This window comes from Carcharodon carcharias, chromosome 6, assembly GCF_017639515.1.
Source record: "Carcharodon carcharias isolate sCarCar2 chromosome 6, sCarCar2.pri, whole genome shotgun sequence".
Classification (NCBI taxonomy): domain Eukaryota; kingdom Metazoa; phylum Chordata; class Chondrichthyes; order Lamniformes; family Lamnidae; genus Carcharodon; species Carcharodon carcharias.
Window position 1 is genome coordinate 27087924 of NC_054472.1, and position 24888 is coordinate 27112811.

The 24888-nt window shown below is 40.9% G+C and overlaps 1 protein-coding gene across 1 annotated transcript in view; it reads left to right on the forward strand.

The window, feature by feature from the left end:
- The window catches only part of dok6 (docking protein 6), a 425625-nt gene that overhangs the window by 306358 nt on the left and 94379 nt on the right, over positions 1–24888 (forward strand). The window contains exon 4 of the mRNA XM_041190321.1: positions 17258–17377. Within this exon, the coding sequence (XP_041046255.1) occupies positions 17258–17377 (120 nt within the window). The remainder of the gene's footprint in view (positions 1–17257; positions 17378–24888) is intronic.

Sequence of the window (24888 nt, forward strand, 5' to 3'; positions counted from 1 at the left end):
TTGGGGAGTGGCATTAGGAAAATTACTCCTTTATTGTGTCTGTGCTGGCTCTCCGGTCTGAATGGCCTCCTTCTGTGCTACAACTATTCTATTAAATGGACTCGGGCACAAAGATTTGTAAATCAGCTGCTGTTGTACCTTGTCTGTGGAAATCTTATTCCCAAACATAACAGTTTTTTTGGCAAAGTAGTTAGGGGTCTATCAGGATCCGTACATATTGCGATTTCATTTTAAAACAATCACTGTAGCAGAAATCCTGATGGATTAGGCTGTCCCCAAGTTCTCAGGCATATTATATTATACTGGAATGGTTTCTTTTTGCTATTAGTGCAGTGTCTAATTAGATTGATATTAAAATGAAGATGGCCAGGCTCATCAATATCATAAATTGATGTCTCTGCAGACAGTTGGGCACATGAGTATGTACAAAATAAATGAAAGAGAAGCCACAATAATTCTTCATTCCAAAAAGAAGCTGGAGAATTCAGCATCAAGAGAGGAGGAAGCAACTCTTTGATCACTTAAAGGGTGAACAGTTTCCTACTTTCAGATAAGTGGGACCCAGCTGCAATCTTTCAACTAATGTAATTTAGTGCACCAAGCTGTTCACTTGCTGATTGGGGACGAAATAGAAAGAGAATGCAAATTCAATCTTCAATTTGTGGAGAGAATGATTTAAAAAATGAAGGCCATTGGGTGAAGTTTCTGATAAGGGCACTAAAGCAGCAAGAACACTTGCCAATATCATGCTGGGCTGACACTGTGGGATTTGCTGAGGTCAGCCTCATGAACTATTTATAGTGAGCTCCCAGCCCATATTAGTCTACCTATGGTAGCTCACTGTCAGTAGGGAACCAGATATGATGCTAAGCAGCTCGTAAAGGCTGTAGTTCACATGTACGTTGTTGCTATGCAGAGGAGGCATTGTGGCTGGTCTAAAAGACAGAGCATCTCCATTTCATTAATCTTTGGAATTCTCTAACCCAGAGAGCAGTGGAGGCTGGGTTGTTAAATAACTTCAGGGCTGAGTCAGACAGATTTTTGATCTACAGAGGGAGTCGAGGGTTATAGGGGGCAGGTAGGGAAGTGAAGTGAAGGTCACGATCAGATCAGCCATGATCTTACTGAATGGCGGAGCAGACTCGAGGGGCTGAATGGCCTACTTCTGCTCCTATTTCTCGTGTTCTTATTATCATGAAACTGTCATATTTTTCATAATAGTATCGTGGGATACTGTAAAGTCGGCTAATCTGTTTGTGTATGTGTGGCTGTTTTAATTAGAGATGGTACACTGCAAAGTTGAAATTATCAAATGATTAGTTGTAAAAAGGCATTTGAAATCCTAATGAGTGAGCAGATAGAGTGTGAATGAAATTTGCATTTTAAGATAAGTGGAGAGGTGTTTGGTTTTCAAAGAGGCATGGTAGGACATTTACAACTAACAAAGTAAATAAGTCAGATTATTATGTATATTTTTCCCAAAAGTGCTGACCATAATGATAACATGAAAGATTTTTATATTATGCGAACAGTAAATTCCAAAGACATGGGGGAGCAATGGCATTTACTGATTAAAGAGGAAGAAATATATTTAAAGAAGGATAGAAGGCTATGTGAGGGTGTGGCCACATGAGATCTGAAAGGTACACCATGTGAAACAGACTTGGGGAAACACCTCTAGCCATTTTGCGGAAGCCTGCTATCCCAGTAACCAAAGTTGTGTTAAAAGCCTTTGGAATTCCACTGTTGAGTGGGTGCTTATGGTAACCTTGCTGGATTGTCGCTATAAATTTAAAACCTATTTTGGACTGTTGCCTTAAAAGGGGTGTGCAGTTGGGAATATGATTAATTAGGGATTTTGGGAATTGTTATAATATTAAATAACTGTGTAACAGTAATCTTGTATATGTGTTTTCATTTATTTTGTTAAGAAATGTTTTAATTTAATTTGCAAAATCTCTAAAGATATCAGGGGACTCATTACTTCTGACTTTAGTGCAAAGACCTTCTCGTAATAAATACAAATTGCAAAACCAATGTGATAGCATGACCAAGTTTCCCTTGTGGATTTGGTCAGTCTAGCAAATACTACCTGCCGTATCATAACATTATGGAACTTTGGACATACTGATGGAACAAGTAAGATGACAACTCACTTTTTAAATAGCATGTTTAACATAGCAAAATCGCCCAAGGTGCTTTACGGAGGCATATTCGGCGGGGGAGAATAAACTCCACCGAGTCAAAGAAGGAGATTTTAGGGAGAATGACCAAAAGGTTAGTCAAAGAAATGGGTTTTAAAGAGTCATAAAGCAGAACGTGACCATAGTAAGGTGAAGAGCTTTAGTGAGGGAATAGCAGCCAATTGTGGGGTAAAAAGAGGAGGTGATGCACAGGAGGCCAGTGTTGGAGGAAAAGATGATTCTGGTTGGTGTTAATGCTGGAGGAGATGGGATGGACTGAGGCCATGAAGGAGTTTAAAATTTGAGATGTTAGGGGGCTGAGGAACAATTTAGATCAGCGAGGACAGGGGTGATGTCTTACAGGGGTTTTGGATGAGATTAAGTTGTTGGTAGGTGGACAGCGTGAGGCCATCCAAGCATTGGAATGGTCAAATCTAGGGGTGTCAAAGGCATGGATGAGGGTTTCAGCAGCAGATAGGCAGAGGTCAGGGAGGAAATAGAAGACTTTTTTTGTGATGGCGAGAATAAGAGTTCAGAAGCTCAGTTCAGGGTCAACTGGGAGAGCGTGACCAGCCTGAAACAATAGCCATCAATGGGGATGGAATCGGGAATAAGGGCACGGAGTTTGTGACAGGGGATAAAGACAATGGTTTTGTTCTTCCTCGAGTTTAACTCAAGGAAATTACTGCTTATCCAACACTGGACAATGTTCGTGGGAAAGAGCTTAGTAGTAATGGACACCTTTCCCTGTACTCAGAATCTTTATTTCTTATTTGAGGTCATGTGGCTCATGGAAAGCCTCACAGTGTATTTTCTAGGGCACCTCTGCTACCATTTAAAAAGCCTCCGTCTCCTTCTGGTGTTAAAATCGATTTCCTCCTGCAGCATCACTAAAGTTTGCTCCCTCACACTAAGGCAGCGTATTTCAGGTTAGCCATTAACTGAAGCCCAATCGCCCTCGGAGATTAACTGAAAGATCCAATGTTGCCACTGGAAGGAAAGCTGTTTTTTCACCTCATATCTTGTGTTTCCTTTTCTTACTATTGAACAATGAACCAACCAGTCAAATGTGGGTTCTTTATTCTTGGGCCAGAATGTTGGCGTGCAGGGGCAGGCCCAACACACCGAGGCGTAAAACGACACGAGTTGATGTCGGACGTGTGTCCCGATATCACATGGGTCATTTCAATCTGTCAACGGCCTATTAAGGTCATTAAAAAAGTAATCAACCTATTAACAACGCTGCTCGTCCAACCTTAAGGTTGGCTGGGGGGCAGGCAAAGAGCCCAGGTGGTCTTCCCATTTTTCAGGAAACCTCATCCACGGGTAGGATGAGGTTTCCTGAAGGTTTTATAAAATAATTTAATACATTTTGTTGCACTCACAGACATGTCCCAGCTCGTGTGACACTGTCACACGAGGGGACATGTTTAAATAATGTTTTACTTTATTTAAAAGAAAAATTTTTTAATCAACTTAATTTCCCTGAGGCAGCCCTGTGCCTCAGGGAGATTGCTGCGCTCTTTTGCAGGAGGACTCTCACTCCTCCCCCGGCCTGCACAGGGTAGCACTGAGCACTACCGGCCCATGCGTTATGCTGGGCGGGACATAATTGGCCCGCCCATGTAAAATAGCGGCACGCAGCCGATCGCGGGCGACGATTGGCTCCACGACCACTCCCGCCCAGCCCACCCGACATAGGTAAGATTCAGCCCATGAAGATTAAGTAGCACATGTACAATCTCGAAGAGCTCTAGATAACCATATCTTGCTGAGATGACTACTCAGTGCAGACTACCTATCATGTGGTGTCATACATCATTTCCTATCTGGTGATGTTACATAGATCATAGCCACACCTGCTTAAAGGCATACCACAACATTCCTGTTTTTTTCTAACTTAAAAGTATCCCCTATTAATAAACATCCAGTAACTATTTAAAATACAGCAAACTTTTAAGGTGAAAATTTACATCTTTACAGCGTTTTGAACTTGTGTCCATGGAACATAATAGTGTTTGATTAATGATACACCCCAATCTAGTCATTGTAAATCTACACAGCGATTGCTGATCATTCTCACAATGCCCTATGCTTAGATCTTGTCTTTGACCTTTTTTGCTTGCTATTTCAAGATTAGGAACTTCCGTGATTTGATATTGATTCCGCCTCAGTGTTTATGCTATTTGGTGTGAGTACCTCGCAAGATCTTGGTTCAGTAAATGCTCTAGCTACCATGTTTCATCAATGGGATGTAAAACCCAAACTTTCTTTCCAACCCTTAAACTTGGTAGTTTGTTGCCTGCCGGCTGGTCATGCACATCCTACATCATCCCCTGTCTTTCCAGAAATTCATCCCACATCTCTGGAAGAGGGGCTGGATGGTTACTTGGTAGAGTTGTTCACACCTGTCTGCTGAATATCAGCTCTGCTGGTGAAGGAATAGTTACACTTAGTGATGGTTCTCTGAGATGTAAACTGGCTACATGCAAGTCTTGCCTGGCCTGCTCTCATTTGACAATTAAGGGTTTTACGGCATGCACCATGTGCTCTTCCAAACCGTTTGACCTACAGTAGTGTGGTGAAGAATCAATGTGACCCACTGCCCACTTCTCACCGGTTCTGGAAGGATTTGCCTGTATATTTTGTTTGTTTTCTGAAAATAATCTCACGCAGTGCTCCAAACAAACTAAACCTAGCACCCAACCTGTGTGCAACGTTTGTGCTGGATGTACCCTGTAACTGATGTATGATTGGAAATTTTGAAAAATAATCTGTCACGACTAGAAAATCTTCACCACAGACATGAAAAAGGTCAGCGGGAGTGCTGGACCACAGGTGTGCAGGAACTTTGTACAGAACTGATGGTTCCTTCTGTTAGTTTGGCATATGTTCTTGACACGCCTTGCGGTCCCTGACAGTCCTGTATTTCAGTCTGCAGCTCTTTTCATGCTGGAAGTAAGGGAGAGGGCACTTCAAGATGTAGGTGCCCCCTCTCCAACTTTTTTCAACTTAGGTTAGCTGCTCCTGCACCCCAGCAGTCAGGATGGGCCTCCAAACCTGCATGGCTGCCCACCACCATGAGGCCATCTCCAGGCACTTAAACTGGTGACTGGGGTTCAGAGGCCCCTGCCAGTTTAAGACTGGAAAATCCCAATAAGCTTCCTTTAATTGGTTGGAATAGGCTCTTAACGAGTCAGGTCAGCCGTTTTCCCTTCCTCCTACCTCCACAAAAATGGCCGAGGGCCTGGACAGACTCGCAAAGCGATACACCAACCAGCAGGGCTATTTTTAACTCTTGACCTCATCCAACCTGGCCCCAGCTGGGACTGAAAATACAGCCCAATTTAGGGAAACCTGCCATCCCTACCTGGTCAGGCCTACATGTGACTATTGGTATTACGTTCTGAGTTGACTCCTTGCATTCTCTAAAGTGACCAAGCAGGCCATACATGTGTAAAAACAATTGTTATTTAGGAAGGATAATCAATAAGTGCAAAGTTCCCCAATTTCCACGAGCAAATTAAATGTTATCTTAAAATGCCTCTTTCTCGTCATTCATGGGGCAGTGGTTATGTTTCTGGGCTAGTATGCAAGAGGCCTGGACCAATAACCCAGAGGACGAGAGTTTGAATTCCACCATTTGCAATTTGAGAAATCAAATTCAGTTTTAAAATCTGGAAATAAAAAGCTGGCATCAGTTAAAAGCGACCAGGAAATTGCAGGATTGTAGCAAAATTCCAAGGGTTTCATTCATGTGCTTCAAGTAAAGAAACTTTACCTGGTGTGACCTGTGAGTGGCGCCAGTCTCGTACTGGTGTGGTTGACTTTTAACCACTGTGTGAAGTGACCTAACAAATTATTCAGTTGTATGAGGTCAATTATGGATGGGCAGTAAATGCCAGTGATGCCCATACTGTATTTTAAAAATGAATTGTTAAAGAAGTATAGTCTTGTAATTGTGTTACTGTAGAATATTTGACACATCTTACAGCATACTTGTGAATTAATTATTTCAGACTATGCTTAAAATGATTTCTACTGAGGGGGCCATATAATGTGACTTTTTTTGCATTAATGGGCTTGCCTCATGACAAATGAGTGGTAAAGCTACAAGTGATATTCTCAGCTCCATGATAGAAAGAATGATCATTGTTCCTCCTCATACTCAGTTAATAGAATACATTAGAGAAAGCATTGAGAAAAATCAGATGTACATTTGTTTTTTCAAAGTTTTAACTTGACATGTGGATTGCAGAGTGGTTCTGGTCATATTACTGTGAAACACTTGTTTTACAGTCCAGTCTGACCACAAGCGTGGTGCTTTCTGCATGTAACGGCCGGCGGGTGTGGGGGGTGGTGGTGGATAAAACAGGAATCTGACATTATCACACAGGATCCACTTTGCATTGTGACCCAGGCAGGTCTGGTGCAGCTAAACTCTCGACACAACCACATTGACTCTCCCAGCAACAAAAACAGTAAAATGCTGGAAATACTCAGCAGGTCTGCCAGCATCTGTGGAGAGAGAAACAAGGTTAACCTTTCAGGTCAACAACCTTTCAGCAGAACAAGACAAAGTTAGAGATGTCCTGGTTGTCAAACAAGTACAAAGGCAGGGAAAGTGGGGTTGGGAAAAAAGAACAAAATAAAAGGCTTGTTTCAAGGAATTATCATATTTTTCCTAATATTATTGTGAGATATTTTAAAGCAGGTTTGTGTTTGCATGCATGTTGGAGGGGGTGGGTGGGTGGCTGATTTAATTGGGCTTGAGATGGGTAGATTGCAAGGTTTAAATTGTCAAAGAAGTGAGGTGTAAAACAGGCGTTTAAAATAAAAATGAGTACAGCTAGGGTGAGGTCAGCAGATACGGTGTGAATGAAATTAGCATTTTTAGATAAGTGGGGAAGTGTTTGATTTTCAAAGGGACAGGGAAAATATTTACAACTGGCAAGATAAATAAGCAAGGTTATTACATTGCTTTTTCCCAAAAAGTGCTGGCCATGATGGTAACATGAAAGATTTTTATAGTCTGAGAAAAGCAATTTCTATATACAAGTTGAAACAATGGGATTACAGATTAAAAAGGGAGAAATATATTTAAAGAATGATGGAAGGCTGTGTGGAGTGTGGCTGTGTGACACCTTGAAAGATGAATGTGTGAAACAGACTGGGATTAAAAGCCTGTAGTCACCCTGCAGAAGATTGGTGTTCCAGTAACCAAAGTTGTGTTAAAAGCCTTTGGGAGTCCATTGGCCAGTGGGTGCTTGTGATAAACTTGCTGGATGACTTTAACTTTGGAATTTATGTGGACTGTTGCCTTAAAAGGAGGTGTGTAGTTAGGAGTCTGGTTAAATAGGAATTTTGGGAACTGTTATAACTATATCTGTAATTTTGTGAGTGTTTAAGTTTGTTCTTCTTTTGTTAATAAATGTTTTAATTTAATCTTTAAAATCTCTAAAAGTGGCAATGGACTCATTACTTATGACTTCAGTGCACAGTCCTTCTCGTAATAAATACAAACTGCAAAGTCATTGTGGTAGCATGGCCAAATTTCCCTTGTGGATTTGGTCAGCCTGGCAAATGCCACCTGCCATGTCATAATACTTGTGATAGGGTGAAGGGCAGAAGAGATTAGATGACAAGGGAATGTTGGTGCAAAATAAAGGGAGATGATATTGGAACAAGTAAATAAATAAAAGCTGGGTCTAATGGCGATGTAAATGGGAAAAGGAGAATCATTACCAACACGTGCTGCCTCAAAAAATAGAAGCAATGGTTATGAGCTGAAGTTGTTGAACTTGATTTTGAGTAAAGGCGGCTCTAAAATACCCATTCAAAAGATGAGGTGCTGTTCCTCAAGCTTGTGTTGAACTTCAATAGAACGAACAGTCACTTGTCAGCAATATTCAAGTTCTGTTACCAAGAGAGAAGCCAAAGCTTTTTGTCTTGTGCTAATTAGGACAAATGCAAGAATGTCAAATTTCAGACAATCATAACAATTTATATTACAGGAGAAAAGGGTGCTGATTTGACAAGCTAACTCTGATTGGTTGAGGTGTTGGAGAAAGCAATAGGGAACTATAGGCTCCCCATGCTTCCGAGTAATTCAAAAAAGGCACAGGGCTTGAACATATTTTTCCTTTTTTGCAGAGAACCTGCATATATGAATGTATGTCGCTTCTAACAGGTGTAAATGAGCCACATTACGAGCTTAACTGATTGGATTAAATTGGTCATAGGTGTAGCTATTAATGCACTCAGGATTGTTCAGTGCTACCCAATTGCAAAATCACATCTAACAGTAGATGTTTCATTTTGGGTTTTACAAGTGCGGGCTAGTTGAGTACGGTCTGTACTCTGCCTATTACAAACAACCGAAGGAACACGCGGTTTGATTCAATCAGCCAGTCGCTCAGACGTACCCGGCATCACACCAACACTGAAATTCATATGCAATGTTGCTCATTTGTGTGGTAGCCAGAATGTCTTTTTGAACTGACCGCAGCATCCTACTAATGGAAAATACCACTCGTGTAACCATTGCAAAGTAGCAGTGTGAAATAGCTTTCTTAATCTACTATTGAAATTTTTGAGATACGTTGTCTCTCCAGGATAATTTGATGCTGCTACTGTAGGCTGTGGAAACTCTATTGGTAGAATTGAGAAATGGAAAATGATGCAAGACTTTGTTGGGGGATAAAGAAAGACTTTATTTAGCACTTTTCACAAGACTCAAAATGCTTTACAGCCAATTAAGTGCTTTTGCAGTCTGGTCAGTGTTTTAATGTGGGAAACACGGCAGCCAATTTTACGCAGAGCAAAAGATAGGGTGACAATGACCAGGTAATCTGTTTTTGATAATGTTGAGTGAGGCTAAACCTGTCAATAGACTTCCTGAAGCAGTGATGAAGTACCAGGATATATAAATATGAATATCAGAGAAGCTTATTGCAAAAACAGTGTTATAGAGACAGATTTTAATTTTCACAGTCGGTGGGGCACAGAGTTTCAAAGGCAGCAAATTAATTTAGTGCATTTGAGACAGTTTGCTGGAACAATATGTTCTTGAACTAACAAGAGTTAGGCCACATTGGATTTTGTGGTGATTAATGAGCCAGAATTAGTCAATAATCTAATGGCAAGGGAACACCTAGCCAAAAGTGACCATAACAGATTGAATTTGATTTTAGATTTGAAAGGGAGAAGGATAAGTCACAAACTAATATTTTAAATTTAGGTAATACTGACTTTGAGGCACGAGACAGAATTTGTTCACCATAGACTACTATAAAACTAAAAGAAACAATGACATAAATGCAAAGGGTAATGGGGATCGCTTCGTACTGAGTGAGATATAAAGAAAAGCAAGGGGATACAAAGGAAGTAAGAACACCACTACTTTGAAAGTATCTTCACCTGCGTTCATATCTAGGTAAGGTTTCAGTAACATGTCTAGAATAGCAAACAGATAAATCTTTCTGATAATTATTTTTAGCTACCGGAATTAACCAGTGCCTCTACAATGTTACAACTTCATTCAGATTTAAGCTATTAACTACATTGATCAAGCAAAAGGTGACTAAGTGAATAAGTTCATTTATATTTACAATGAGTTATACTAGTTAGCTCTGCAAAAGGAAAATTATAGTCAGAACACTATACTGAATTGGTGTATTTTTGATTTAAAGAAAAGGCTACACTGTGATGCTAATGTTTTTCATTATCACTGTGGAATCTGAACTAGCCTGATGTAACTTTTAGATTGTCTCAATTAATTTCCACTCAGCTTAGCACTGACGTGTACATTGCCCCAACAATGATAGAATTGAATAACTGACAAGTAATGCAAAAATTACTGTTGGCATTTCACCTAACTGAACAAGTCGTACAATATGATAAAAGCTAAATACTGTGGATGCTGGAAATCTGAAATAAAAACAGAAAATGCTGGAAAAGCTCAGCAAGTCTGACAGCATCTGTGGGGAGAGAAACAAGGTTAATATTTCAAGTCTGTACCTTCTGTTGAATAGAGCATTGAAAAGTGGGAGTGAAGTCTTGCATCTAGCTAGGAGACACCAAGCAATATTTATATTACTAATAAGATTATATTATGAAAGGGGTTCAAAGGGCCTGGTGATACAGTGAAAATTTACATTCAAAGGGGAAGGCTGGGTATAATAAAGAGGAGTTTGTGTGCGCAGGTCAGAGGCATTTAAGATCTAAGCCCGTAAGCCTGCAACTGCCTGTAAAGGAATAAATTGAAAGAAACCTCATTTTGAATTCATAAGATGAAAATGCTTTTGCCTGGTGTCTGGTTAAGTCTATTGGTTATTGTTCCCTTAGTGGAGATTAATTTGGAAAGTTATGATAGTGGTAATTAGTAGCCATATGTATATGTTTAATTTGCTGTAAATTAATAAATGTCTCATTTAGTTTCATATTAAAACCTCTTGAGAACCGGTGGTCTTATTCCTGAACTTAGAGCTGCAACTCAAAACATACCTATTGAAAATATAGGTTATATCAATTGTTTAAAGTTTCCCTCTGGGAATTTAAATAACTCAGCCTTTACAAACTGCTGTGGCATAACAACTGGGTGTGGACTTGCAACGTTAACTCTGTTTCTTAATGCTGTCAGACCTGCTGAGTTTTTCCAGCATTTTCTGTTTTTAAGCCGTGCTGTATGTTTGTTGAATGTGGCTTGGCTCCTCACACCAAACAGATCAAAAAACTGTTCTAACCATCCTCAACACAGTTATATTAATGTAAACTGAAAGATGGAAGTTGACTATAGCTGGTTTTTGAATTCATATGTCACATGAGCACATTTAAAAGGGCAGCCGCCAAGTCAAAGCCAGACAAAGGGGTGAAATTGGTCTTGGACAATAGCATAAAATGGGTTAAAGTGAATCAGCCACCTGCTTTACATCCCACTCAATTTTATTTCCCATTGAAGTTATGCTATATTGTATCAATAAGTAACTGACAGGAGAGGACATTGTTATCAATATTATTACACACAAGCTAGTGCTAAAACCAACAATCTGGAGTAAGGGCTCAGTCTGTCATGTATAACCTCAATGGATATTGGGTTGCAATACAGGACCTTGCAGCACATCATTCTGTGATGTAAGCTCTGCCCATTTTCTGGGAAATTTCAGATGGTCAGCACAGATAGGACCCAGATTACTGTGGAAACTCGCCATGTTGATTAATACAATTTTGGGGTCATGGCCAATTTTTTATGGGGTTCTGACTTCTAATACATTGTTTTTTAAACCAGGGCAAAAGATTGCAAAAACCCAATTTGTGTCAAACATCATTTGAGCTTAAAATTCCACTATTTTTACAATGGCTTCATCAATTTCGGGGAATTACATTGAAACAAACCAGTTTGAACTATTTCGATTACTGCTGTCACTGGGATATTAGACTTACTGGAGTTGAGACAGCTGCTTAGTTGACTGTAGAATGGGTTGAGCTAGTTTCTCAAGCTACCAATAAAATAATCTGGTTTATTGATAGTAACTGGAATTGTAATACACTGTTTGTAATATACTTAAACTTCATCAAAAGAAAGCTGCAGAAAACAAATTCAGTTCAAAATGTACATCCAGGTAAGTTTCCCCATTACTTAGTTCCCTTTTCTTCATGCACCTGGCTACCTACTGAAGCTAAGACACTAGTTTGCTCTTAGGGCCCCTGTAACTGGTCACTAGCAAATGCCTGAAAGATCAACTCTTTGCTGTAATATTTACTCCTCAGCTGTGGGCTCAACATTCTCTCAGTTCCACACCACTAACATGTTTTATTTATTCTTGGTTTGCGGGCAGCACTGGGAAGACTACAGTTATTGCTTGTGTCTAGTTGTCCTGAGGGCAATAAGAGTCAATCATGTAGCATGGGACTGCAGTTAGATACAAACCAGCTAGGAGAAGGCTTATCTTCATTTACTAGTTAGGCTTTTAACAATTTGCAGTGGCTTCTATTGTTATTTTCTACTGCTAGTTCAAATAATACCATATTTATTGCAGCCAGTTCCCTAAATTGCCATGATGGGATTTAATCTGATCACTTGGTTGCCAGTCAAGTGTTATAACCACTAGTGTATTCACCTGCTCAATTCTATGGAGTGTTTTAAATTTGGATTGGGGTAAGTTGTAAACCTGATATCATGTGGAAAAAGAGTAAGTCCAAATTTGAAGTCAATGTATTAATTTTTAGAATGGTTTCTGTTAGGTATAGATTTTCACTTTGGTAACATCCAACAAATGGTCTGACTAAGTCCCAAAGACAAATTATTTCAGCAAGAAATGTTTGTGAATATCAAGTGTAAAGAGCTCATGGATTTTCTTATTGTGAAGATTAAGATATCCTCTTGGCTACCTCAGTTGCTTTTGCCTGATCTCGCCCCCCCCCCCCCACTTTCCTAATAACCCCAGTGTACATTGTCCATAACTCTCTATAGCTTCTCTCCTATCCCTTCCCGCCCAACATCAGCTCACCCACTTTATAAGATCTACCTCCTGATCCCGCACAATTACCACACACCAACTTCTCTTTGGTCCAGTGCCCAACAGTTTCAGCAATGGCTCCTTTTCCTCATGTTCTGTTCCACATTCTTCAAGACTTCCAGACTGCCATAATCCCTTCCTCAAAAGGTCCACTCTTGATCCCTCTAACCTCTTGAATTTACACCCTATCTCCAACTCCACTTTCCTATCTCATTTCCATTTCCACAAGTATCATTTTGTTTTCATTGCACAGATTACTTTAATATGAACTTATTACTTGGGTGTTACAGCCACCCAATAGATTGTTTGTTTGTATTTGCGCAATTCCTTCTTGTTCTCCTCAGTCTCCTGATGGTGTTTGACATGGCCAATGACTCCATCCTTCCAATTGGTTGACCTCCATTCTATTAGTGTTACATAATTACACTCCTGCCTGTCATAATTTCCATCCTTCATTCCCTCTTTCCTTTTCTCATACTATCCCTTGGGAGCATCATTCACTGTCATGGGATTAGCTTGCGTATCCAGACTGATGACACCCAACATTATCCTCCATCACCACCCTTGACACCAACCAGGTCTTTGCTGTCTGATTACTTGGTTGGCATTAAGAATGAATGAGAAAATATATTCTTTAACCTAACATTTGAGGGGACTTATTGGGTAGAATTTTACTGCCGCATAAGAGATGGGAAAAAGATTGGGGGGGTTGGTAGGGTGGTCAGTAAGATTGCAGGGAGTCGTGGCGGATGGGCTTCCTGACAATTTCTCTCCAGGGAATTTTACTGACAGTGGCTAAAGAACAAGGAGGTGGGAAGCCAATTTGAATATGCAAAGGCCCTATTAAGGGCCATTTTACTAGGCCTTCGGCATTTTACTGACAGCATGGGGAAGCCACCGGCTAAATGTAGGTAGCCTCCCAGTGGCAGTCTGGGGTGAGCGCTTTTAAGCAAAGAGAGGTCCAAGGGCAGGAGAGGAAGACCCACAGCCCCAGCGATTTCCTCAGAAGAGTTTCCTCTCTATCAGCAGCAATTTTGTTTGTTTTTTAAATGTTCTTCGGCCTACCTGCTATAGGCTGCAGGGCCCCTTCCTTGCCGCCACTCCTAATTGGGCCACCAGCTCTTGTCAGGTGAGTGGCCATCCCAAATAGGGCAGCAACCCCGGTGGTAGCTACTTAATTATCTGTTGCCTGTAAAATTGAGGGGGCCCTTCCGACCACTTGTGCATATTGCCTACATGCATTTCCAGTGATGTCAGGGCCCCAGTTGATTTGAGAAAATCCTGGCCATCATGCTTTGCACGTACCAAGAATTCTGCACCTGACCATCCAGCTCCCTAACTGATCCTTCAGCATGAATCTAATACACAGAATCTCCCTGTCCTGTTTTACTCTGTATTCAATCTACATACCTCAGCCAACCTATTTTCAACTCTATTACATCACTTGCAACTACTGTTGCTTAATCCCAGTACCGCAAGTTTCCCTTATTGGAAAAGTGATTCTTTTTGTGATTGGCACCCAATCCACCACCTTAAACACTCACTCACTCCACCACCAACACACAGTGGCAGCAGTGTGTACCATCTACAAGATAGGCTCTATCTTCACCAAGGCTCCATCGACGGCACCTTCCAAACCCGCAACCTCTACCACCTAGAAAGACAAGAGCAGCAGGTGCACGAGAGAACTGCCACCTGCAAATTCCCCTCCAAACCACACATCATCCTGACTTGGAAATATATTGCTGCTCCTACACTGTCGCTGGGTCAAAATCCTGGAACTCCTTAACATAACTGTGGGTGTACCTGCACCACATGAAGTGCAGCAGTTCAAGGAGGCAGCTCATCCCACCACCTTCTCAAGGGCAATTAGGGATGGGCAATAAATGCTGGCCGTAGCCAGCAATGCACACATCACATGAAAGAATAAATAACCAACTCAAAACCCTAACATAACCACAGACCAGTGAACCTAAGAGAAATAATGTTAAGGGTTTGATCTGATTTGAAGTGATGCATCTGTTACTAAAAGAAATCTCTCAGCACTGTACAAAACCCATCTCCATTTATGGAGCATATGGCGATCAGCTTTTATCGCTGGGAGATTTTCTGGGGCCTGCCTAATTTGTTTGCTTCAACTGAGAGTATCATCTGCCTGTGCTGATGTTGTCTGTGAGTTATGTAAAGGGAGGAGTTTTAGTTTGAGGATTTTACAATTTAAAGGGCTTTCTGCTGGCCCTTAATAACACTCGATTCCAGTAACATGTTGGCAATTTTAGGTGCTTACATTGCGATGTATGAAAGCACTCTGCCATTATCATTTACTTTCAACACCTGCCAGCATCTCCAATAGTAAATCCCAGAAGTGGGGGTTATTGATGAAAGCAGGCGCATTTGCTTCCTCTCCGAATTTTCACCCCACTAATACCCTAAATATAACCGAGGATAATCCCAGTCTCTGTATTACATTGGAGCTGGCAGTCTCGCCATCATCTTCATGAAATTTTACAGTAACCCCTCCAATCTGGAAATCTATTGTTTGGAAACACCAGTTGTCTGTGTCTGCAACGCGCGCCATCATTTTAGTACAGTACTTTGGGGTTGGAAACACGGGGAGATCCAGCATTTGGATAAATAAAACAATTTTCATCACTGCTCTGTAATGTTTTATCACGTTTCAGGTAAATATTTATATCTGCTTTCCGGCTCTCACACTTAGGCATTTTCTCACCATTCTATCATCCTGAAAATTACAAAACCCAGAAATGACTTGGTCCCGGGCATTCTGAACGGGGGAGGTTACAGTGTAGGAACAAGGCAGAATTGAACAGATAAGGAACCTACAAATGAATAAATAGATTAAATTGGTCTTGGATAACATTGAAAAATATGTCATTGTGAATCGATAGCCTGCTTCATAACCTGTACAATTCTCTTTCCCATTGAAGTCAATTCTTGTATAAACTGGACCATTAGGTTTGATGTCTCTCAGAGAAAAATAAAACAATTGAATGGAAAAAGAAGAGAAAGAAAACCATAATGGGCATAAAGATGTGCATATTAACAGCTATTGCTTTTGCAGCTTTAAACTGACGGGCGGACCAAATCAAACATAAATCCATCTTAGCTTCAGAAAAATACATTGTTACATGATACAGCACTCCGCTCTTTACAAAACAGTGTATACTGTTAACAATAAATGGAGCATCCATTAGGACATAATAAGTCTGAGTTGTGTCCAAATAATACTTATCATTGTCGCAGTGCGCGGATTTATTGTCAGTTTATTTATATTGGTCTAATTTATGTTTTAGTGATCAATTCTGACTGGTAAAACTCAGCAGGCCTGCAGCATCGGCGGAGAAGAAAAGAGTTGACGTTTCGAGTCCTCATGACCCTTCGACAGAACTTGAGTTCGAGTCCAAGAAAGAGTTGAAATATAAGCTGGTTTAAGGTGTGTGTGTGGGGGGGGCGGAGAGATAGAGAGAGAGAGAGAGGTGGGGGGGGTGTGGTTGTAGGGACAAACAAGCAGTGATAGAAGCAGATCCAACTCCTCTACATTGGAGAGACCAAACGTAAACTGGGCGACCGCTTTGCAGAACACCTGCGGTCTGTCCGCAAGAATGACCCAAACCTCCCTGTCGCTTGCCATTTTAACACTCCACCCTGCTCTCTTGCCCACATGTCTGTCCTTGGCTTGCTGCATTGTTCCAGTGAAGCCCAACGCAAACTGGAGGAACAACACCTCATCTTCCGACTAGGGACTTTACAGCCTTCCAGACTGAATATTGAATTCAACAACTTTAGGTTGTGAGCTCCCTCCCCCATCCCCACCCCCTTTCTGTTTCCCCCTTCCTTTTTTTTTCCAATAAATTATAAAGATTTTCCTTTTCCCACCTATTTCCATTATTTAAAAAAAAATAAAAAAAAAACTCCACTAGAGCTATACCTTGAGTGCCCTACCATCCATTCTTAATTAGCACATTCGTTTAGATAATATCACCAACTTTAACTTTAACACCTATGTGTTCTATTGTACAATTGTCGTTGACATCTTTTGATGATCTGCTTCTATCACTGCTTGTTTGTCCCTACAACCACACCCCCCCCACCTCTCTCTCTCTCTCTATCTCTCCGCCCCCCACACACACACCTTAGACCAGCTTATATTTCAACTCTTTCTTGGACTCGAACTCAAGTTCTGTCGAAGGGTCATGAGGACTCGAAACGTCAACTCTTTTCTTCTCCGCCGATGCTGCCAGACCTGCTGAGTTTTTCCAGGTAATTCTGTTTTTGTTTTGGATTTCCAGCATCCGCAGTTTTTTTGTTTTTAATTCTGACTGGTATTGGTTTTGAGTAAAAGGTTACATAGACATTATCTAAATGAATCCAAGCAGGCTTCCAGACTCATTAATCAAATAATTTGTGAACTAAAATCTAAATACCTCAAGCTGTAGATGTCTTTCATTGCTAACCCTTTAACTTAATATGAATATTTGTAGCCTGAACAGTGGCAGGGTGTGATGATCTTATGTCTTGCCATGTATGTGTTCACAGAGCTGGAGGCAGAGGAGTGGTGTAAGCTTCTTTCCGTTGAATGCTTAGGATCCAGACTCAATGACATCAGCTTTGGGGAGCCAGACCTACTAGCAGCCGGAGTTCAAAGAGAACAAAATGGTAGGCTCAAATATTCTTCACTCAATCAATAAAGATATTGAACACTTTAGGTTTTAGAATGGAGCCATTTTGTTAAAATTGTTTTTGTTATATATGTGAAACATGTGAATTTATGCCTTGTTTATGGTGCCGCCTTGACTGACTAACACCAATCATCAATCTGGAGTGAACAGCATTTATTCTTTGAAGGACTGAAGTGCACTTTGGTCTAATCTGTAATGCAGTAGTACTTGTTTTTCCCTTATTATTGTCTATCCACCTCATTTTATACCATTGTTATTTGGAAGGTGAGAAGCAACTTCTAGTCAGCATCACAGCTGATGTAAATAGTCCTTCTCCCTGGTCAGTTTATAGACTAATCTGCTACCTTAATATGCTTGAAGTTACTGGTCCTGGGTAATTTTAGCCTTTTGCAGATACAACAGTTATTGTTATAGGATTACATAGGATATTCAGCCATTTGGCCCAACCAGTCCATACCAGTGGTTATGCTCCATTCAGTTCTCCAATATTTTCTCATCTAAATCTATCTTTGTAACGATCTATTTCCTCCTCCCTCATATAATTGTCTAGTTTCCCCTTAAATGCTATACTATTCACTTTAACTGCTCCCTGTGGTAGTGAGTTTAGCAATCTTAGCACTTGTTGGATGAAGAAGGTTCTTCCGAATTCCCTATTGGATTTCTTGGTGACTATCTTATATTGATGGGGATGTTCTTCCCCACAAGAGGAAACATTTTCTTAGTATGCACTCTATCAAGATCTTTTATAATTTTAAAGACTTCCATTAGATCACCTTTTTTCAAGAATAAGAGATCCAGCCTGCCAGTCCTTTCCTGATACGTACACACACACATCATCCCCGTAAATCTTCTCTGTACATTCTCCAGTGCCTCTATATCCATTTTAAAATATGGCGATCAGAACTGCACATAGCACTCTTTAAGTGTGGTCTAACCGAGGTTCGATACAGATTTAGTATTTTTTCCTTTGATATAATTCTGTTCCCCTTGAAATAAAGGCCATATGATTGATCTGCTTTTTTTAATGGCCTTGCTAACTTGTGGCAGAACTTTTAGTGATTGATCTGTTTGTACTCCAAGGCCCATTTGTTCCTCTATTCCGCCTAGACTTGCACTTTCAAAGGAATGTGACTTTCCTGTTCTTCCTACTAAAATGTACTACCTCAGATTTATTTGTATTGAACTTGTTTTGCCAATTATTTGTCCATTCTGCAAGTTTATTAATGTCCTTTTGAAATTTGGTTCTGTCCTACTCAGTATTGATTGTCCCCAACAATTTGGTGTCATCCACAAATTTAGAAACCGCACTTTTGATCCCAAAGTCCAAATAATTCATGTAACTCGTGAACAGCAGTGGTCACAGCACTGATACTTGTGGAACACCACTTCCACGGAGGAAGCTTGAACAGCAGGTAGTTTGCAGTTTATGTAGGCAGTATGATTTGCTTCTTAAACATTTGACCTTACCAAAATTTGATGTTTATCAATTCAACAACTTCACCTCCTGCTTATGTTGAAATTTTGTATCATCTTAATTCATAGAATGCAGTATAGTTAAGGTGCACAAAAAGATAATTTAAATGAACCCTAGTAACATGCTAAAGATCGCCACAATCTCCAGGAAAGGGAGGGTGCTAGAATAGTTTAGATTTACCTACTTTACGAACGCATTGGTGTATGTAAACAGTTGCATGGTAGTATGGAACTTGAATATTGCTGAAAAGAGAGACATGTTGCTAAAGCCTATCACCTTGCACTTATCAGGACAAATGAAAGAATATCAAATTTTAAACAGTCACGACAAGTTATACTGCAGGAGACAAAGAGTGTTGATTGGTTGGCAAGTTGACTTTGGTTGGCCAAGATGTTGTCATGGAGAAAGCAGCAGGGAAATATAGGCTCCCCAGGTTTCTGGGTAGTTTGGAAAAGGCGCAATGCTTGAACATATTCCTTTTGTTTGCAGAGAATAGGTCCCTACATATGAATGTATGTCGTTTCAAGCAAGTATAAATGAGCCACCTTATCAGTTCAACTGTTCATCATAAATTGGTTGTTAGTGTAGCTACTGACGCACTCAAGATTGTTCAGCAAGTCCTGCCCAACTGCGGAATCCTATCTAACCGTAGACGTTTTGTTGTGGGGTTTGCAAACATGGGCTGATTGAGTAGGCTCTATACTCTGCCTATTACAAAATAGCCAGAGGAACATATTGTTTGATTCAATCAGCCAATCGTTGGGACGTACAGCCTATTCACACGACATTGCTCAATTGTCTGGTAGGCAGAACATCTTAGACTGGTGGCAATGTCCTATTAGTGGAAAATTTCAATTGCATCCCCACTGCATAGTAACAACGTGAAACAGCTTGCCTAAATTGGTGATCAAATTTTTGAGGTACTTTGCCTTTCCAGGATAATTTGAGTAGACCTGGCACTTTTCAGGTCTCAAAGTGGTGGCCTTTGGCCCATTTGCTAGCAGTGGCAGCTGCCGGCAAAGAACCCACCAGAGGCGCAGGATCACCAAGGGTCTAGGCCAAAGGTGAGTGAGGGCGGGATGGGGGTTGCAAGGTGTGGATCAGGGGAGAGGCAGATCTGAGGCAAGGGCAGGGGGTATCTTTCAGCACCCTTCCCCTTTCCCAATGCCAGGTCCCTCGAACAGGCACCGAGTGCCTTTGGACAAAGAACCCCCTCCATCCCTCCAGGAGCCCACACAGTTTTGATTTTGGGTTACTCACATGGCTACTCCCTTGCCTGCTGCAGGCTGAATACTAGTGGCAGTGGAATAAGGCCCTTAAGTGGACACTAATTGCCCTATTAATGACTTCAATCAGTTTCAGGGCAGGAAGGTAGTCCATGAACCTTCCCACTCCAAACTTAATCAGGGTAGAGTCAGGAAGGTGGTGGGGTCCCCAACCCGCACCCTTTAGCTTGATTACATAACCCGGAATACCAAAATCACCTCATGGGAGGGCATTAACTTCTAAGGTATTTAGCCATTGTCCATGATGGACCATGGGCTTCTCTCTCTGTTAGAGACAGACAATTGGTTATGTAGCTTCAGGGGCACCACTCCACATCAAACATGGGACGAGGCAGGCCTCTGTGATCTACCGCAGTGGGTATGGGAATTGAACCCATGCCGTTGGCGTCACTCTGCAGCACACTAAAGCCAACAAGCCAACTTAGCCAACCGGGCATTAACTTCTACCCACACAGTGGGAACAGTGTGTGGGAGTGATTAATAGAGTCCAGCTGCTCTAGCTGAGGTCACTTTGTTTTGTGGTGTTAATAGACGATTGATTATGTTGTTAAAGATTCGCAGGTGATGAATATTGTTTTATTAAGGACTCAAAAGAGTCTAAAACAAGTCAGGTGGCAGTCTTGTGGCACAGTGGTAGTGTCCCTACTTCTGGGCTAGAAGCTCTGGGTTCAAGTCCCATTTCAGGACTTGATGACCATGGCCAAACAGATTGATTATCAGCCTGTAAAACCTTCCAATTCGCCTGTTGGCGGGTGGTAGGAACAGGAGAGTTTCCTGGTCAGCCATACTGCAGAAGGTAATGGTAAACCACTGCAGCACTTTGCCAAGCATATTCGTGGATATGGTATCTGGAGGAGGATGAATGGTCGATACTGGTGTCTGTGTTGTAAAATGTTCCATTCAGCCGTATGATTGTAAATACACTTGGGTGTCCCTGGAGAGGAAACATGCATTGTCCACTGGTGCAGTCAAGGCTTTCCACGACCAGTGGGTTCCACAGGGGCTGGAGCGCATTGTCAGCCCCAAGCATACCATTCTGATTTGATTCGACAAGCTCCCTTTCAAAGTTTGTTTTTTTAATACAGTGCCAGTGTAAGAGACTGCCAATTTAATTAGTTTATTTGTTTATTTTATTGGTTTCAAAAAGAGCATATAAAGAGAGTCAGCTGGGACACTGGGTTGGTAGTTAGGAGGCAGAGATCTGTAATTCTGCACCCTGTGAATAAACCTACAATCAAGGAAAAGATCTATGTCTTGTTTTGCACTTCACCATCTGGTTTTGATCAATTTATCGTGGTAACAGAGGATGGTTACCTAAAGGTGAAGGTTGGAAACTAAGGCTGGGGATTTTCTGGTGTGGCAGGATCTATCATGGGGAATGTGGCAAGCCAGCCAAAAGTCCAGTGACTTTCAGTGGGATCAGAAAATCCCACCCTAAGAATGTTTTATTCAGATAGAAGGTTGTAATCGGAGTTACTTTTGAGAAGAATGGCTGAAACAAAGTGTAAAGTGTCAGGGTATGATTTTCCACCAATGTTCTCTGAATCTGAACCTTATGACAAGCGGAAAAATTAAGCAGCTATGTGGACACTGGTTACGTCCTTGCTGAAGAGAAAACCAGGTATGACCTTGGCACTGTCGCATCCTAACAAAAGCAAGATAAGGTGCCAAGTATTTTCTCAGTGAGAGGCCCATCAGCTGGACACTGAAGAAGTTTTGGATATTCTATAAAGTTTTATGGATAAATCTATAAGAAAGATGATCTGTTAAATGCGTAGCGTAGGAGGCATGATCAGACTTCGATAACTTTAGAAAGATGGGCAGCTATTCCATAGAAGAATATATCATAGAATTTAACAGAATCTATATACAAGATTACAGAAACTTTACTTAGAAATTCCTGGTTCAGTGCTTACTTTCAAATTGTTGGGTTGTGCTAATGTGTGACACGTGGGTAGGCTGCTAATCATAACTAGAGCTAGATTCTCAGAAAGAGACACGCTTTTGGATCAGATGTCTGAGTCTTTAAAAGAATACCTGGAAAACAATCAGTTCTAGCAATCTTCACGGCACAAATGGGACATTCAGCAGTGTTACAGAAGGTAGAGGATTGGATGTTCACGGCATTTCGAGAGTGTTCAGATATGGTGAGCAGGCATCAATAGAACAGAAATATTTCCGACAAAAGAAATGAGGTTGGAGACCATTTTTTGGCAGATCTGGCAGATGACTGGGATGGAGTAATAATAACAGAAGAATGAACCCCAGGAATGCCTGGCAGGGAGGTTGGGAGGCGGGGTTGGTGGTGGTGATGGAGGTGGGGGTTATTAACAGGCCTTGGATGGGATTCAAAATATCAATATGCAGTAACTTGTCCAATACAGAACAACAAGGTTTCAGAGGCAACACATGACATGGAAGGTTCAGAAGTGGTTCAAGAAGTCAGCTCACCACTGCCTTCTCAAGGGCAATTAGGGATGGGCATTAAATGTTGGCCCAGCCAGCAATGCCCACATCCCATGAATAAATGATTTTTTTTTTTAAAGTGATATCTAGTGATCAGTCTGAGGTAATTGTGCTGGTCACAAGAAGCTTCTGTCCAGTAATGAGTGTACTAGTCATTTAACTCTGCCGTGTTGGACAGTGGTTGCACACCCATGGTATGTAGAACGGATTGGTTGAAATGATATTTAGATTCACTCCATAGAAAGGATTGAAGTAAGGTCAAAGAATAAGAAAGTTCCACTTTCTTGAGGTTCTTGAGGATTGACGGCACGTTTAAAGTCACTGAAAAGAGTGGTGATTCCATGTAGAGTAGCTTGGGGGTAAGCTACTTTATTCATACAGATGTAGTATCTAAAGAGTTACCCTTGCTGCTGAGCAAGCCATCTATGAAAAGGGCACAAATGAAATTGGACAAGGAGCATGATAAAGCAATTGTCTTTGGAAAGTCAGTAGATTTACAATTTACCCAATCAATTCATTATTGCATCCTTTTAACAAAACCCAACATCTCTAATCAGAATGTTAAAGAACTGTTAATGGCATCAGACGATAGGAGTTTGAGAGGAAAAAAAGCAAATTGTCTTAAAGTTACATCAACAAATTGCTCATCCCTCTTGTTGCAGTTTAAAAATCCTACTAAAGGATGCAAGGATAATTGATGATGAGCACACAAAGCTTATTGAAGAGATTAGTGAAAAAATGTGATATAGGCAGAAAGTATAGGTGAACACCATCACAACCTATTGTAAGTCTCCCATTAGCATGAGGCATTAATGAAGTAGTAACTATGAATTTAAAGGTGTGGGAAAAGGATAGAAACATTTTTATCTTGCATTTTATCGACATGGCAACACAATTCAGTCTTTCTACAGTAATACATGGTAAGAACAAAAGAATGATTGTGGATAAAATCATAGAAAAATGGATAGGGTCTGGACTGGGGGTACTGGCTAGATTCCTGACTAATAATGGGAACTTTACCAGTGATGAATTTAGAGATGTGCGAACATTGTAGTGATGAACATTTCAGCTGAAAGTCCCTTCAGTAATTGGCTTTATGAAAGAAATCACACGGTGATTGATGTGACGCTCCAGAAGATCTCCGCTAACCAACCTAATTATAAGCTAACATCTGCCCTGATGTGGGCACTCCATGCAAAGAATTTGCTTCAATGGTTGGGGGCTATAGTCTGTATCAGTTGGTCTTTGGGAGAAATCCACAAATACATTCTGTGATGTGTGATCATCTCCTGGCCGTGGAAGGGACGGCTATTAGTTTCACTTTTTCTGCATTCTTGCATTATTTCATGTAGGCAGGATATTCATCAAAGCAGAAATCTCAGAGAAAATTTGGTGAGCCATACGGCACTGCATAAGACCATTAAAGAGAAACTCTTATTATGCTATAAACGAGAGGATCAGAAAGAGTGAAAAGCCCAGGTAAAGTGATAGAGTGCGATGGTTATGACAGTAATTCTCCAACATGGTAATCAAACCATTCGGGTACATTCATCTAGGTTATTGGGAGTGATTATAAACTTGTAGAATCTAAGCAATTAATAGAAGGTGACGAGGCACCCTGCACTTCACATACTCATATGTTTGACAGTTATGAGGAGCATAATAAGGGGCTGGATGACAATGGACAAAGTGATACAGGTGTACAGGATAGGGAAATCTTTCCCAAAGGACAGCTGCTGAAAGTCAGTACTAGAAGGATAATGTACATACCAGAAAGGTCCAGTGAATGGAGGGATGCTATCTTTGTTGGGAGAGCAGGAAAAGCCAAGAGCAAATCCAAACATTGGCTAAATGTTCAAGATGATGGACAAGAAGAAAAATCTATAGGCTGGCAAAATAGGTAAAACCTTGAGCAGCTAGAAAATGCAGTGCAAGTTCCCATAGTGGATCTGGAAGTGACTCTGGCCCTAGGGAAATGATCGCTTACTGGCAATAGAACCTCTGATCGTTGGAAGGAAGAGTCATGTAGCAGTAGTCCAGATGGGGCCAAATAGAGGCCATAGTTTGACAGAACAAGAACTATAGAACAATCAAGGAATGCCACTAGAAGTAGAAGTCTTTATGATCGGGAAGTTTTGATGGCTACAGAAAAATTAGAGGATAAATCAAAAAGAGAGGCAAAACAAAAAGAGTTGGATAGCTAGAAAGAATTTGGTGTATCCTCCGAAGTGCTAGATAGGGGACAGCCAGCCATATCACAAA